The sequence below is a fragment of the Culex pipiens genome, chromosome 3 (assembly GCF_016801865.2).
Source record: "Culex pipiens pallens isolate TS chromosome 3, TS_CPP_V2, whole genome shotgun sequence".
Classification (NCBI taxonomy): Eukaryota; Metazoa; Arthropoda; class Insecta; order Diptera; family Culicidae; genus Culex; species Culex pipiens.
In genome coordinates this window covers 54390980-54409384 of record NC_068939.1, presented here as the reverse complement: position 1 = coordinate 54409384, position 18405 = coordinate 54390980, and the positions used below count along the sequence as shown (strand labels likewise).

The 18405-nt window shown below is 35.3% G+C and overlaps 2 protein-coding genes across 5 annotated transcripts in view; both read left to right on the top strand.

The window, feature by feature from the left end:
- The window catches only part of LOC120422291 (putative ferric-chelate reductase 1 homolog), a 96766-nt gene that overhangs the window by 28213 nt on the left and 50148 nt on the right, over positions 1 to 18405 (top strand). The window lies entirely within an intron of this gene.
- Positions 1585 to 9787, top strand: LOC128093647 (uncharacterized). The gene is made up of 2 exons (XM_052711217.1): positions 1585 to 6437; positions 6491 to 9787. The coding sequence occupies exon 1, from the start codon at positions 2317 to 2319 to the stop codon at positions 5494 to 5496; it is 3180 nt and encodes a 1059-aa protein (XP_052567177.1). The 5' UTR covers positions 1585 to 2316; the 3' UTR covers positions 5497 to 6437; positions 6491 to 9787.

The following is an 18405-nucleotide window of genomic DNA, read 5'->3' as shown; positions in this document are numbered from 1 at the left end:
CAAAGTGATGTGATCGTGCGCGTAAAAGTTGAGAGTGTTACCGCAAAAATGTAATCTTTAAAAAGTGTAATATACAAATAAGTGAAGTTTACTAATCTGTTTTGACTCTACAAGTAAATATCACAAAAAAATCCTGAAAGCCTAAACCGCTCGGGCCGTTCAGGTGGTGACTAGCGGAAAGCAACGCTGTGTGTGTTTGGACACGCCATTATGATTGGACAAAACCGAGAGTTGAAAATGTGACTATGTGTGAATGTTAATGAACAAAATTATTTCGCGAAGTAACAAACAGTTAAAATAGTGTAAAAAAACGTTTAATTGAAGAAAATGTTATGTGAGGAGTTCTAAGATGGAAGCAAATGTGCAGCAGTACGAGATGGAACCAAAACGGGCTCGACCAATGGCAGAAGCATCAAAAATTTTAAAACCGGCCAACGATGGACAGCATTAGGGATTCAACAATGACGAGATCATCTGGATCAACTGGAGACGAAATTCAGCCGCATCGGACACCCAAGAAGACGACCATGGAAATCTGGCAGTTTAGGGTGAGTAAACAAAAGTTATACCGAAATTTGATGTAAATAGTTAAAAACACGCTTAAAAGGGTGCACAGCAACCAAGGAAGTTGTTGTCTTCTTATGCCAAAATTGACAAACTTACGGACCCAATCCTGCACAAATCTGATTGTAAAAACAGGCAAATTTTGTTGTAAATCACTTAGTAGACAGTACTTTAGGGGATGAATAAAACATTATATCGATAGTTACCGTAGTTTCGAAAATACTAAAATATCTGTAACAAAAATCTTGGTGCAAAAGCTCTTGTTGATGTGCACCGTTAAAGATGGCGAATTTGGAGATGACGGATTTAATCCAGCTTATTCCAGAATTTGATGGGTCATTAGACTCACTGGAGCAATTTTTAATATTAATAGAATATTATGCTGATCAAATTCCTGAAGGCGAAGATCAAAGTAAATTTTTAAATGTTGTTTTTATGAAACTAAAATTTAAAGCAGCAGCACGTATTAACCGAATTTATGCAAGCACTTGGGAAGAAACCAAGGCAAATTTAATTAGAGAGTTTGGTATCAAAACTACTTTTGGTAGTATAATTGAACAAATTGAAACTCTGAAACAAGGACGGGATGAATCATTTAAATCATATGCAGGAAGAGTTCTTGACATAAAATACGAAATCATAAAAATTGATCAAAGTTACAACGAAAATTCATTTACAGCTTATTGCTTAAAAAGCCACTTTATAGTTGGAATTATAAATAATGAAATCAAAGCAATTGCCACTAATAACCGTCATATGAAGTTGGAAAATTTGCTAGAATTTTTAGAAAATGAACGAATTGACAGAGAGTCTTTAAGAACTCTCGGACAAAGGTTACTTGCTAGTACTGAAAATTCAAACATTAATTTTGACAGAAAATTCAGAAATTTCAGGAACAATAAAAATAAAAAAATTTATCAAAGAAATAATTATCAAGCTAACAAATTTTATGAATGTTATAAAACGAATACTGCAAAGAGCACTTTAAAACGAACTTATACAAATAGTCGACGCAATAAAAATAAAATTCCAAATAATTTTAAACTGCAATTTAACGAATACATTCCACCACATGAAACATTAAAAATCAATTTCAATAATGATTCAATATTTTATGCAAATATTGCTACCTTGGCAAATCCAACAAAATTTCACAAATTTATAATTGACTCCGCATCATGTAACAATTTTGTAAGATGGGATGTGGTTAGTAATATGCGTTTAACTAACATTGATTTCAACGATAGAATTTCCATTAGAGGGGTTCATGGAATAGCAGAAGATACAGTAGGATCTGTAAATATGATTTTATTGATAGGAAATTCAAAATACGAGGAAAAGTTTTACATTTTGAAGCATTTTGCTGATGTTGCAATTCTTGGAGCACATTTTCTAAAGAAATACACCTTATATATTAGTCAAAGTTTCGACAACATAGTTTTACGAACGCCTGACACAAATAATATGCAATATAATAATCATGAAATGACCAATTTATTTAGAATCAATGACATTGAAAATATAAACAAAGTAAATATCGCAGGTATTGAAGCAAATAGTTATGACAATTTTAATACAAATTATGATGAAAATAATGGAAATAATTATGATAATGACAATGGCTGCAATGGCAGAATCCAACCGTGCATTGAAGAGTATTATGGTGATCAAATTGAAATTGATGATGATAACCAAGATTACCCAAAAGAGATGAATTTAGAAAATGATCGGGATTAGGATGTGATTGAAAACATGAAGCATGAGAAACTTACAGGCAATGAAAGAATGAGAAAAATTTATGAATTGGTTAAAACAGACCACTTGAAAGGCGATATCAATCAAGAAATTAATAATATTTTGAATGATTTTAATGAAATATTTTATTTAGAGGGTGACGAGTTGACTTATACCAATTTAACCATGCACGATATAGAGACAACAACTGAAATTCCAATTAATAAAAGACAATATAGATTTCCTGAAGCTACCAAGAAACACGTAGAAGAACAAGTGGAAGAAATGCTAAAATTAGGGATAATACGCCCAAGTAAAAGTCCGTGGAATGCACCGGTATTATGCATCCCAAAGAAAGACTTAGACGCCGAAGGCAATAAACGCTACAGAATTGTAGTGGATTTTCGAGACCTAAATACAATTACTAAACCATTTGTGTACCCTATACCGCTTATTAGCGAAATTTTGGACAGTATTGGAGAAGCTCGATATTTCTCAACCATTGACTTGAAATCAGGATTTTATCAAATCCCAATTAACCCAAAGGATGCTGCGAAAACCGCTTTTTCAACATTTTTAGGACATTATGAATTTTTAAGAATGCCAATGGGACTGAAAAATAGTCCATCAACATTTCAAAAATTTACATTCACACTTATTTATGAAATACAACCAGTTAATGCGTTTGTATACTTGGATGATATTATTGTATTCGGTAGAACTATCGAAGAACACAATGAAAATTTATATAAAGTTTTGAATGCATTACATGAACATAATTTAAAAGTTGAACCATCAAAATGTAAAATTTTACACAAAGAAGTCAGATATTTAGGTCATATTATTAATGAAGAAGGTATTCGACCAACTAGTGAAAATATTGATACAATCAAAAACATGAAAAGGCCGCAGACGATTAAAAATGTGAGATCATTTTTGGGAACTATTAATTTTTATGGAAAATTTATTCCAAACATTGCAGATAAACGTAAGCCACTTAATGCATTATTAAAGAAAAATGTGAAATTTATTTGGACACAAGAATGTGAAAATGCTTTCGAAGAATTAAAGAACTATTTAATTTCAGAACCAGTTTTAGTTAGACCGAACTACAATGACAAATTTGTTTTGACAACTGATGCTAGCGATTATGCTATCGGAGCAGTTCTTACTAATGAGAAATCAAATGATCACCCTATCGCTTACGCAAGTCGTGCGCTTATCGGGGCAGAAAGAAATTATTTTACTATCGAGAAGGAACTACTAGCTATTGTTTGGGCAGTAGACCACTTCAAACATTTTATTTATAACCAAGATTTTATCGTTTACACAGATCATAGACCATTGGTAGCTCTATGGCATTTGAAGGAAACTTCTCCAACTTTGACAAAGCTTCGTTTGAAAATCCAAGGCATTGGATGTGAAATTCGTTACAAGCAAGGAAAGGAAAATGTGGTTGCAGATTTTCTCTCACGTTTAAATAATGATGAAGATCATGCAGATGATAAACAAGCATCAAAATTAGTAGCAATTACAACTCGTCAACAAGCAAAACAAAATAGACAAAATATTTCAGATAATCAAAACACAACAAATACTTCAAACAGAAAGAATTTATCTAGAAACAATACTAATTGGAATAATAATATGAATGGACTTCAACAAATTGACATAAATTTAGATAATGACGATGATAGCAACGATAAAACATTTACCTACAAGGATTTCCAAGATACAGATATCGATTTTACCGTTTTAAAATTTTCTAAAAATATTATACCATTTGAACAAGCCGAAGCTACATTTATGATATTAAACAGTGTTACGGTACACAAAGAATTGAGTAAATACATTGACCTTCCACATGGGATTAAGGATTACACCAATGAAAATATATTTGTATTCCCGCAAAAGAAAATTTGGGGTTTAATTTTGAATGGAACATATCGTTCAGCAGTTAAGAATGAAGAATTTTTCGATGGTTTATTAAAATGCTTTGATGATTATCCTGATTTTGCTAAAGATGCATCAGTTATACAAATTATTTCTCATAGAATATTTAAAACAGAGTTGGAACTAAACTTATTACGATTTTTTGCAATGAAACTTTCAAAGTCATTTACACTATATGCAACAGAAAATGAACGAATTTATGTAAAGCCAGAAGACAGAGATCAAGTGCTTAAAGATTTTCACGACGCACCGTTGGGTGGTCATGTCGGAGGTAAACGAATGATTAAAAGAATGACTCCTCTTTTTACATGGGAAAATATGCGAAGAGATGTTTTGAATTATGTAAAGCAATGTGATTCTTGTCAAAAGAATAAAATATGGCCAGCAAATAAGATGCCAATGAAAATTACGACAACATCGTATGAACCCTTTGATAAAATTTATATGGATGTGGTTATGTTACCAATTTCTAATAATGGAAACAATTGTGGTCTTGTGATACAAGATGATTTGACAAGATTTTTGATTGTAGCTCCCATGGAAAACCAAGAAAGTACTACTGTTGCTAGAACTTTTGTCGAAAACTTTGTTTGTAAATTTGGTGCTCCTAAAGAAGTTGTAACCGATCGAGGTACAAACTTTGTAAGCAAATTATTGCAACATACATGCAAAATATTACACATTAAAAAGATCGTTACAAGTGCATATCATCCTCAAGCTAATTTAGTTGAGAGATCAAATAGAGAGTTAAAAATTTATTTACGAAATTTTATTGGCAAAGATCCACAATGTTGGGATGAATTGATACCATATTTTATGTTTGAATACAATACTACAGAAAATTCATCAACTGGATATTCTCCCTATGAACTTTTGTATGGAAGAAAAGCTACAATACCAAGCACAATTTATAAAATCAATGATTCAGATTTAAATTATGACGACTATATTTGTTCAATGAAAGATATATTCAAGGATGCTCATGAAACTGCTAGAAACAACTTAATATTGTCAAAAGAAAAGAGAAAGGAAATTTATGACAAAAAGACAAATGATTGGGTACCAATGTGGGGAGATAGAGTTTTGGTACAAATGGTACAAACAGGAATTGGTCAAAAGTTACAAAATAAGTGGCGAGGCCCTTATGATATCGTTAAATTCAACAGCGATCAAACGACCACTATTAAAAATGGAAACAAATTTGAAGATGTACATAATAATAGACTAAGAAAATATAATGATTAACATATCACTAAATGATAGTTCAGAATGTACCCGTATTAAAATACATTTAACATATTTTTAACAATATACAATTAACATAATTTAAAATTAAATGCTCCAATACAAGACAAATATTTTTGACAATTACAGTACCATTAAAATAAAGTAAAAAAAAAATAAGCGAGTTATGCAATGAATGACATAGTATCATAAACGATCAATATCTAAAGACTGCAATGAATTAAAATATTTATTTTAACACACGGGATTATTTATGTACATTAAAAAAAAAATAATAATAATAATAAACTTATTGAACTGATATGATTGATGAATTAGAAAAAAAACGATTGTTATCAAGAGAACTAAATGAATCAAACAAATGTGTTATAAATACCGATTTTTTATATAGAAAAATAAACATGAAAAAAGAATATATGATTGATTTGATATGATAAATGAATGTTGAGTTAAACAAAATATGAATGATCATTTAAAAAAAAAAAAGAAATGCGCAAACAAGAATGTTATGAATTGTGATGAAAGATGTTTTACAAATGATAAAATTGATGGGATTTAAACAAGAAACAGATTAAGAAAAATACCAGTACTGAGTTTATACATAATTTTTTTTTTGACACGTGAAGCGATTATGATCAAATATAAACATAATAATGAAGCAGTGATGAAACACGTTAAAACAATTAAGAAGCTGTTGGGTTGCAATTTTGGGAATATACTTAATTGAGCTAAAATGGGTTAACAGGGTATTAGAAAAACAATGACGCAATTTTTAACTACAAATAAAAACAAATCAAACGGACTGAACAATAATGAAATTTGAACGACAGGCAAATGAAGATGGTGTGATTATTAAATGTTTCAAAACAACATGTATGCAAGTAAGAATGTGTGTGAGAATAATTGGACAAGGGAGGTGCACCCCAGAATGAATGTTGAATGTAAACATGTGTTTTATAATTTACTTAACAAAATATTAAGAATATATTTTCAGAATGTCATACGCTTATACGAAGGATTTACAGGAAACCATTGGAAAACAATCAAGAAGACAACAATATCAGCAAGGACGCTTGCAAAGACGAATATGGACTACAGCTCAAGAAAGGGTAAAATTTGTGAGTACATCGTGGGGAATCTAAAAAGATCGGAAAGAACGGTATAAGTTCCGATCTAGGGATACATAAACTGATAAAGCAACGCCAAAGGGATTAAAAAGTAGACAATTGTACTCTATGGGGAGAGTTTTATGTCGAATAAAGCTTCAAACAGTTGTAATCCATGGGGGGATTCAATATGTTAAAAACATTTCAAAACATTTGCACTTTACGGGGATAGTCAAATGAAAATTAAAGGGAATGGATAAATAACGCTTCAAGGGAAAATCAAGGGATAAAATAATGCTTCAAGGGAAAAACACCTTTAAACTGATAAAATTCAGAGGAAAAAAATCAGATCGTTATCATTAGAATGATAATTGAACCAACTAATTATCTTGCAAATTCAGCATTTATTGCAAATTGCTAAAATAAACAAATTAATTTAATGGGTTTGACAAATTTGAAAACACAAAGTGATGTACAGATTTCATAAAAAGTTGGAAGAACAGAATGGATATTTTAACATACGCAGTATTGCAATGACAAGATGATAGGATGTATAGATCAATGAAAAACTTTATAGAGTAATTTTTTTTTATTCAAGTATAAAAATAATAGTCAATTAGAACTGATTTCTTTTTGTATTAAAAATAATAGAACTGATTTCATATAAAAATATCAACAAGATTTATAAAATTGTAAGTAAATTTTAATTTCAATTTTGCACATAAATTAAATGATAGATTCCTGAAAATTATAAAATAGTATTCATGCGAAGAAAACAAGTAAGAAATTTGTGTGGGAGAAACAAAACTAAAAAACTGAAGTATGGCAGAGACACAAGGATGATCGACGCGTTCGTATGCTGAGAAGTTCTACGCGTTCGTATGCAGAAGTTTGTGATGGCAAGATGGTGAGTGGCAAAGTCATGCGGGAGGTTGGACAGGTAACGGTGTTGATGTTGTTGTAAAAGGTCATATCAATGAGGATCAAGTCGAATTAAAACGCTAGTTTAGTAACGAGACATTCACGTAAAACAAATTACTAAATCGAAATGTGGATTTAAGCGAAGTAAAGATGATTGAAATGCGAAACATCAATTATGGAACAAAAATGCAAGTTGAGATCATACTGCACGTCTGAAACTATTGAAAAGGAGAAGATCATGATAAACAAATGATAACATCATCCGATGTCATTAATTTACAAAAGCCAAAGTTGCAAATTAAACGAAAAGACAATTTTGGACAAACAACATTTCCTAAACATTTGAAAAAAGAATTACATCAACCGATGTCAATAATTTGAGATTGTCAAAGATACAAAGCAACTGGAAAAGTCAATTTTGGACAAAAAAATACTGGATTTACGAACAATTCACAATACTCAGCAAGTGAGAAGTCAATGCACTCTCAAAATTGACCACAGTCAACTCACAGTTGAGTTATGAAGCATAATTCATGATGGAAACGACAATTGCACTAATCGACGAAATTCAACACCTTAGCCTCGAAAACTGATCAATTGACCAAGTCACTGTGGAATGAATAGCCTCACGATAGAGACGATTTTTGATGGAAGACGACGACGATAACAACCAGCCGATCAACACAGTTCTACAACAACAACAAATTTTGCTTACAGTGGGAAAAATGCAATTAATTTTTTAGGAGAGATAATGAAAATTAATTTCAAATGCAAGTTTATTTAAATCAGTTTAAACGAAAATATTTTTACAAGAGAAGTTCAAAACAGTAATTCAAGTAATTTAACAGGACAGAAGATCAAAAGAGTAATGAAAATAATTTTACAGTAGAAAAATCAAAAGAGCAATTATAATTATAAAGCAATTTACAAGAAAGCACAAGAAGAACAAATTGTAAACCGCACGATCACTACACCCGACAATATTCTTTCCATAGATGATCATTTCTTTCAGACGATCATCTAGCTGATAAGTGTGGGGGAGATTAACCGAACCAATTTTTTTTTAAATAAATTTGTTATAGCCAGCCATTTAAGTTTTTTTTATGATTTTTTGCAAGGTATTTTTTTTTACAATTTAAATTATTAATTTTGGGAATTTTCTTCCAACCTTCAAATAACTTTCGATAGATGTTCTTAATGCTTTTCAAGAATACAAACATCTAGCTGGTAAGTGTGGGGGAATGCAGCGACCTCAAATTTAAATCATTAAATTTGTCCATTTTTCGATCCTCACCACAGTTCTGACCATGCGCGCTTACGCAAGCATAAATAATTTTACCCGTCGACTCGCGTTGCGCGACAAATAATTAAGCTTATGTACAGGTGTGGATCATGAGTCATCCTCACCTGAATAGCCCTTTATTGAATTTCGCCAATTGTTAGGCAATTAAAAAAATGGTTAAGCTTTCAATTATGAATGTGCGATGTTATTACACAGGGGAAATTGAGGGTGTGGCTTAACCAAATTCATTGGCATGTTTGTTCAATGGAAAATTCGACCTCCTCATTATTGACCAACATTTTTGAGAATGTTTTAGGAACATAATTTTGAAATTCCAATAACATAATTTAAAGTTTCACGACAATGGTTCGAACCCATGACTTCCGATTTTGAGGTGTACTCACTACACCATACGGAAAGTCATGAAGAATTGCAGAGGTCTGCATAATTTAATTCATGAGGTTCATCGATGCTTCTCATCGAAACGGACCACTTTTAGTAGAACAAAATTTAGTAGAGTTTTCGGGGACTGACTATAAAAACCCCAAAATTCTTGAGGAGGGCAGTTAGTTCCAGTCAGTTCCAGCCAGTTCAAGCCCAGTCCAGTTCCAGATCCTGAAGAAGCCCCAGACCAGCCGGACCCGCCAGCAGCCACCAGTAGCAGAGGCCCCAGTCCAGCCGGACTTAGCGGTGGAGGCCGCAGTCCGCCGGGACTTAGCCGCTGTGAAGAGTCCGCCGGGACTTAGCCGCTGTGAAGAGTCCGCCGGGACTCAGCCGCCGTGAAGAGTCCACCCGGGACTTAGGAGTTCGGGTCTGGCATGGCTCGGCGAAGAGGTCTGGAGGACAAGTCTGGCTTCAACGTAGAGAACTGGTTCGACGAAGATCTCAATGCAAAGTGATGTGATCGTGCGCGTAAAAGTTGAGAGTGTTACCGCAAAAATGTAATCTTTAAAAAGTGTAATATACAAATAAGTGAAGTTTACTAATCTGTTTTGACTCTACAAGTAAATATCACAAAAAAATCCTGAAAGCCTAAACCGCTCGGGCCGTTCAAAGCTGTCAGATGGCTGACAGTCATGAGCCAGAGGTAGCAAGCGGTTACCAAACCGCCAGTGTTCCCAGGTCGCAACATTAAGGTATTTGACAGGAGTCTATACAGTTGAAGAATGTGGTTGAACTTGGAATTCATATCGCTGGTTGACTTAAATTTTAACTCGAAATCATCAGTCATGCCAGCTTCAAGGTTACATCAAATCACCAAATGCTTAAACGGCGAAGAACATCGCCAACCCACTAAACCGTTTGCCAATCCCAACTGTCCAACTGGCCGGCCCTCAACGTGACGTGACTGACAACAACTTGCTATTAAAATGTGTCAACAACCAGATGCCACATCGCACCGGCATCGTCGTCGTCGTCGTTCAACCGCAATCAGTTTCAATCATTGGCCGGCTCGCAGCAAATCTGGGTAGAGGGTCGATTTTACATAATGTCGCCTCCAACATTGCCTACAAAGAGCCGCATCTTCATTGGCCAAAAGGGAGACGATTGTTCTTCCAGCAGCTTGGCAGCTATTCACCACAACTTCGTACTCCATCATTAGTGTGGTCGGTTCTCCAAACCCTCCGAGAGCTGCCACATTCGGTCGAGAGTCGAGTCGCTGCTAATGTAGGCAGGAGTTGGCACAATGCCCATGACATGAAGATTGCCCAAACTGTCACGCAAAAAGCGATGTGTGAAGCAACCACTTTGCTGTGTTATAGCTCGCTGCTGTAGATGATGAGTTTGTTCTCCTTTGCGTTACTTGTCGTATGCAGTGCTAGGGAGAGACAGAGAGGGGGGTCGACCCTGTATTCTGCGTGGATAAACATTGGTTTCGTGTTGAGCGCAAATTGCTGGTATTTGAGACATCGTGCTGCACTTGGCACAACCATTTACAGATGTATCTGTGGGATGAACTATAACGCGGACACGTGATTTGATTTGGACAGTATTCGAGTGCCGATGGACGATCGATCACTTGGTCACGATTTTGGACGAAACCTGGTGGTTGGTTTTGTCCAACGGACGCCAGCGATGGTGTAACTTTCATCTTGTAATTAACGTATAGGTATGTTTATTTAAGCCATCTTGTGTGATTATTTTGGATTACGTCGTCTTCGTGCTATCTTGTCACACGTCAATGTTTGGCCAAATTTAGTTAAGAACGCCAAATCAATGTTTGCCCAAATTTAGTTTATGCACTCCGTGCATTGTTGTCACTCTTTATATGAAAGAAGTTTCAACCTTTTCGTGATTTTCGTGTTGATGTAATTGCGACAACTGGTCAAAAGGATTTCAAGTCAGAACGCGTTTGACACACGTACAAGCCCGACTACCGTGAACATTTTTAATTATAACTCGGGACCTCGCCAACCAAATTCAACCAAACTTGAGAATGCACAGAACGGTCAACCAAACAAAACGTGTTTGTTATTTCGTGCTCTATTAAGGGGTACATGTTAAAAAATCACAAAATTTCATTGTACAGAAAATATATTAAAAGTTTCATGAATATATTTCATGATTAAACTGAGTAAGAGACGATTCAAGCCCAAAATTTTGCCACGCGCAAAGCAGACTGTCAAACTTTCTGATCGTTTTTCTTGAAACATCGAGTTGATTTACGGGTGCCACGATATCTCGAGATGGGATGGACCAAATTGGCTGAAATTTGAGGTGAAGACTCTCAAGACATATCCCGTGTGCATGACGAAGCCCGATTTTCAAATTTTGCTTTTTAAAAAATACAAAAATTAAAAAATAACGATTTTTTATATGAACTACTTAAACTTATAAATATTTTTATCTTAAAAAAAAACTTTTTGTAAATCGGCCTTCGTCATGCACACGGGTCAAAGCAGTGTTGAGATATACAACCAAATGTCCTCAAATTTGTTCTGTTAATAGATGAAAATGTATATTTTAATACCCTGAAAACAGATTTACAAAAAGTTTAAATGTCTGCTTATATCAACCTTTGACATTTTTACTGATTTTTATGTATGGCCCCTTAATGGTTTATTCAAGGGCAAACATTAAAACGCGCTGTTGCTATTTATTTTTTTATTTAAGGTATTGTTAAAACTTATATTTTTAAAATGTTTTAAATGCACCTCATTATTCATATTTAAATTAGTTTTCCTTTGTTTCATTGCAGGTACATTGCTGAAAATCAGGATTTCATTCAGAATTACATAGCAAAATATACATTATCTGATTATCCTTAAAAAGGTAGGTCCACTGGAGGTCAACCTGACTCTCCGACATGACAACTATGAATAGTTAAAAGAATAGCTGAACTCATAGTTATTTTTTCATTAAATATGATAATTTTTATTATTTAAAAAAAATAATGGGTAATTTTCCGCCAACTCACACAGCAGTTGCCCCGACCCCTCTTCGATTTGCGTGAAACTTTGTCCTAAGGGGTAACTTTTGTCCCTGATCACGAATCCGAGGTCCGTTTTTTGATATCTCGTGACGGAGGGGCGGTTTCATTTTTGTACATGCTAAAAAGAGGTGTTTTTCAATAATTTGCAGCCTGAAACAGTGATGAGATAGAAATTTGGTGTCAAAAGAATTTTTATGTAAAATTAGACGCCCAATTTGATGGCGTAATCAAAATTTCGAAATTACGTATTTTCAATCCAAAAAAAAAAAAAAAAAAAAAAACGCAAAAAAAGTTTTAAAAACTCTGCCATTTTCCGTTACTCGACTGTAAATAATTTTGGAACATGTCATTTTAAGGGAAATTTAATGTTCTTTTTGAATTCACATTGACCCAGAAGGGTCATTTTTTTATTTAGAACAAAATTTTTCGTTTTGAAATTTTGTGTTTTCTCTTACTTTGCAGGGTTATTTTTTAGAGTATAACTATGTTCTACAAAGTTTTAGAGCAGACAATTACTAAAAAATTGATGTATAAACATCACGAGTTATCGCGATTTTACGAACAAAAAGTTTTGAAAAAGTTGGTCGTCGTTGATCATGGCCGTTCATGGTCACCCGCAAGAGACACGGACGACGAAACAAAGAGAAACGCAAAACGTAACTCAGGGACGAAAGTTACCCCTTGGGACAATGTTTCACGCAAATCGAAGAGGGGTCGGGGCAACTTTTTCCGATTTCGTGTGAGTTGGTAGAGAATTACCCTAACACCTTCTATGTTTAAGATATCCAAAACACAAGACCTGCAGCCCATACAATGCTAGTTAGTAGGAGATAGTGCCACAGTGTTCTTTCGCGGATTGTTCTGGCTCAAATTTTTCAAGCGAATATTAGTCTACTACTAGAGTCAGCGCCCGTACACGAAAGCACTTGAAAATCGCAAGTGCCATACTTAATTTGCGTTGCATAATGATCTAACACGGATCTTCTCGTAGGGGAGAGTGGGGAGACTTGATCCCCGGGGAGACTTGATCCCAAGCCTGTATCTCGTCAGCATGTGGGTAAAACAATTAGCTTTGTTCTAGAAAGTTGTGCGAAATTGACTAAAACTCATTGTAGAAAACAAAGAAAAAAAAATAAAAAATGTTTAGATTGAGTTACACACATTTTTCGAAGAAGTGCTGCAAAAAACTTCCAAGAGATCTTTTTTCTTTGTTTTGATAAGTATAGAAAACACTCAAAAATTATTCAAAAAAATATTTTTATACATGAATTGTTTGATAAACATATCAACTCTAAAACCCTTAGTTGTGCATAACTAACTGCAGTTTGAACCATTTTTCAAAAGTTTTGTAAACAAAAATTACCAGCTTTTGTAAACATGCTCAATTTTGGTCTAAAAAAGAAAATTTTAAGTTTTTAAATATTTCACATGCTAAACTTGTTATATTTTGAACACAAACGTACAGGTTTAATGTGAAATTGCTGTATCTTATAGAAAATTAAAAGTTTGGATTAATAAGAAACATTTTGCTTAAGATTTCTTCAAAATGTTGAAAGGGGGATCAAACTACCCCCAACATTTTGAAAATGCCGGTTTAAAATATTTTTATAAAACGCTTGGCATTATTCTAAGAGTTTATCTGATGAAATACCCTTATTAGCCAAACATAGATGAATGTTTAAGCTTTCAATTCATGCAAAAAGATCATAGTTTTGTGAGAAATTGACAGAGTTATGTGCGATACAAAAAAAGGGGATCAAGTCTCCCCACTCTCCCCTACATAGTGCAGCAGCTCGTTCATCGTATTTGCACCAGGGGGAGTGGTTGTAATGTTCACATGGTTTAAATCTGCAGGGCTGTGGAGTCAGAGTCGGTCAATATTTTTGAAACCAGTCAGAACCGCTCAAGCTCTTCAGAAGTTGTAGTCGGAGTCAAAGCTGGAGTCGGCTCAATTCCAACAACTTTGTTTGTGAGTTGTAGTTGGAGCCGGAGTCAAATACTCTTATTCTTCCGAAGCCAAAGCTGAAGTTGGTTTAAGTTTTGATTTAAAATAACGTTTCTGAAAAGAAGAAAATACAATCTGCACCATCAACCCTAGCAATGATGGTCCACCAGGATGCTGCGCTGTTTCTCTCAAAGACTACACCAGCGACTACTTCCATGGCTTCGCGACCTGGACTAGACTACGCGCGGGTACCTATTCCTTTCCCAGTATTTCAAACTCCGACCCAAGCTTGCACTTGGCAGAGTGCTCTCGTTGCCTCTGCGCGAGGTCTGTTCATTAAAAACTTAATGACTCTTACGAAGCGCGAGCGAGGCAAATTGCTGCAACCACGCGGTGAAACTCGCACAGGGTCCTAAAATGCCTCAATTTAGAAGTTGGTTTTATATGCACTGTCAACGTACACATTCCACACTGGTGTGGTGGCGAAGTTTTGAATGCCGGTACCGGTTTCTGGCTCGATTAATTGGGGTAGCCGTAGGGTTGGTACGGGCCCAATTTTGGGGTGTAATTTTGCCACTTAGATGTCGTCGTAACTCGCTCAGCTGCCGAGATGAGTTGCGAGTTTTGTGGTGAAGAAATTTGCTTCGAAAATCAAAATTGAAGCTAAATTTAAAGATTTGCAACTCGTTTTCCAGTCACGTCATCGCGCTCAATTTGCCCCGTATAAAATTCAAGCGATGTACCGAGATACCTGGTGGCCAATAAATGGTTCAATTTTACACCTGCGATTTGAGCCAAGATTTGAATACGATCCAGGAGCGTGGAAAACGGCTCCTTTGTGGGTTAGGATGTGCTCTGCTGGTTGCATACTCTACACCAGCACGCTGCTCGCTTTTATAGAACGGTACGTTGGAAGCAGTTTTACGAAACGCGATTTGGGAGGGACCATGGATGAGGTCGTCTGGGTTGGCATGTTCCCAGCTAAAATAGTGGGTCTTTCTTTCTTTAAACTTGGAACAGTGAGATTAAAGCTCTCTGTTTAAGAGGGGAATCCACAAAGTTTTAAATCTTGTTAACTACATTAAAATTTAGAAATTTAGGCTGATTCTAAAAGTGTAATTTTGTCCATATCACATATCTATTTAACCCACTATCTCGCGCCAGTCGCGTAACCCTAATCACCGCTGAGAGGGCGGAGGGACTTCGGAAATTGGAGCCGGAAGCAATAAAAATTGATTTTTTCCCTCGCGCACCTTCTTGGGGACATTTCTTCTAAAATTCATTCACTTCCCGTTCATATAGAACTACGCTCCGCCAGGGAGCCCGTCAGACTGGTGGTAGTATTTTATAGTGCTACCAAGGTAGTGGGTGGAACACCAAAGAAGCCGTAAATTGGAGAACACAATACTTTGGGGAGAGGGCCAATTGTGGAGCGCTAGTCAGCCGTGAACTTTATACTACGTGCCGCCTCAAAAGTTAGGAAAAAGCTTCCCCTTCTGCGCGGTTCGGCTGTGAAACACGCACCGTTGACGAAAATTTGACCACCTCAGCGCTTTTTTTTGTGTCTGTTTGTGTTACGTTATACAGTCGGTGGAACTGGCGGAAATCTAAATCGGGGAAATCTCTTCATGCATGATTTGGATTTTCGAAGGGAACAGAGAATGGTACCAAAATACAGGTTGGCCCTTTTGGATGGCTGATTCCGGGTTTGTGTTGAGTGTTGGAGTTGAGCTTTTAGTGTGTTTTTTTTTAAATTGTTATCTTTAAGGTAGGAGCAGCAACTCGATGTCTTTAATCTCTTAAGGACCACGTTCAACGAATTGAATCCTATACAATCCCAAAAAGAAAAATCGAAAATCTTACGTACTAAACCAGCCACGTCAGCATCGCCATTAACGTCCAAATTTATTGTGAGGTTAGGATTTCATCCGAATCCGGTCAATATTTGTCTGCCGGGTCCGCAGAAGCCATGTTTCACCTGACTGTTAACCGGGGCAGATACGGTCAGGAGAGTCGATAAAATGCTCTCCAAATGTTCAACACTTCGGTTGATGAGACTTGCGAGATCGTTGGAGGAAATTCTTCCAGAGCTTTAAACATTTTCTTCAACGAACTCTTCTTGGTTTAGGGTCGGCGTTTTTTCCGACGGTGACGCTTTTTACGATTCTCAATTTTGATTTTAATTTCCCACACATGGATCCCTTACGTATTTCTGTCAGCAGCAGTATCATTCAGAGCACGAAGAGTTTTACTGCTGCATCCACGTGGGATTATTATTTTTTCCGAGCTTTTCTTTATGAACTCTTGCGCGTGGGTAATTACAGCGACGGCAAGCGATGAAATTTGCTTCGATTTCATGGAAGGGTGTAAAATTTTTAATACGCACCCTGATAGGTTTTATGGGGCATGGCGTTGCGAGCTTTGATGAGACATGGTTGCAACTTTCCAAACGCAGATATTGGGACGTTTGTAGAGTAGAAAGTGTCACTTTGTTCAATCAGTTTATTTTTCAATACTTCAAACATAAGTGTAATTTTCTGAGGATTTTAACTTTTCAACTACGACTTTTAAGAACATTAGAAGTTTAAAAGTCTGATACACGGAAAAAAAAGTGTGCGAGAAATCGTGAATTTCGATTCATGAATTCGTGAATAATTTTGTGCATGATTTCGTGATACCTTTCATGATTTCATGAATTTTATTCATGAAATCGTGCATAAAAATGCACGAATTTATGAATTTAATTCATGGCAAAAATATTTTTACGAATATTCATGAATTTTCCTTCATGAAATCATGCATATCACTATTCATGATTTCATGACTGATTTTCATGAAGTCATGACTAAACTTCATGAATTCATGAAAAATATTCATGATTTTACGATTATTTATGCATGCGTAAATTTTACGTCGTAAAATTTTATTCGCGAATTTATGAATCATGTTTTTCATGATTTCATGAAAGTTTACATGTTTTCATGAATAAAATGCATGAATTCGTGCATAACATTCATGGGTTTATGAATTTGTATCCATGTTTATGACGAGTGATCTTGATCAATCAAGAACAGTTTCATTCGAACTGTCAAGTTTGTTTTTCGCTTGCCAGTTCAGCCGCGTGTTTATTTGCCACGAAGTCAATCGCGTTGTGACTTGTCGCGTCCTGGTGTGTTTGCCGGTGAAAGTGACCGTGATTTGCGGACCCGGGATTTGGAGGTGCTGTCCACCGGAACCGGGAAAAGATCTGCGGCCGTTCCGTTGGAAATGGCAACGGAGCCAAGGGCTAGCAGGAAGAGGACCGAGCTGCAGGAGGAGGACCGAGTGGCAGTAGGAGAACCGAGCGCGGGAGGAGGACCAGGCGGCAGAAGGAGGGCCGAGCGGCAGGAGGAGTAACAAGGTAAGAGACAGAACAGTTCCCGGTTTGTTTCGATTGTCGAATCAAGGGGAACATGGTCCATAAGACAGTTCCCGTGTTTTATCTCCGCGTGTGACAGTTTCTTGGTCGTGGACTCGTAGGGATCTCGGTTTTCTGTCAATTGCCGGAGCATTCTACACGTGTGACAGACAGTGAGGTTTGTTTTGGTTTAGGAAACGAAAAAATCCCGTTTTTTTATCGGTTCTCGTGGATGCGCTGAGTGACATTTCGGTGCTTTGTTTTGAGCTAGAAATGGGGACATAGGTAAAGTATGTTAATAATTTTAATGATTTTAATATTGTAAGCATATTATTTTAAAGTATTTAACATATTTAAAGTATTTGAAGTTAATAACGTATTTTAATAATTTTCAGCATTTCAATTTTCTTAGGTACTTTAATTTTGTAAAGACTTTTAAGTTTTTTGAAATATTATTATTTTTAGGTATGTTAAGTATGCTAATGAATTTAGGAATTTTTATTTTAACAGGTATGTTAATATTGTGACTTTTAAAAGTATCTAAGTATTTCAAGTATTTTAAATATTTCAAGTGTTTAGAGTTTGTTGAGTGTTGAAATAATTTTAAGCATTTAATTTTTTCCAGGTATTTTAATATTGTAAGTATTAAAAATATTTTAAGTATTTGAAATATTTATTTTTTAAGTATATTCATTTGTTCAGGTATTTTAATATTAAATGTTTTTAAAGTTTTCAAGTATTTCAAGTATTTGAAATAATTGAAGTGTTTAAAGTTTGTTAAGCATTTAAATAATTTTGAGCAATTAATTTTTTATAGGTATTTTA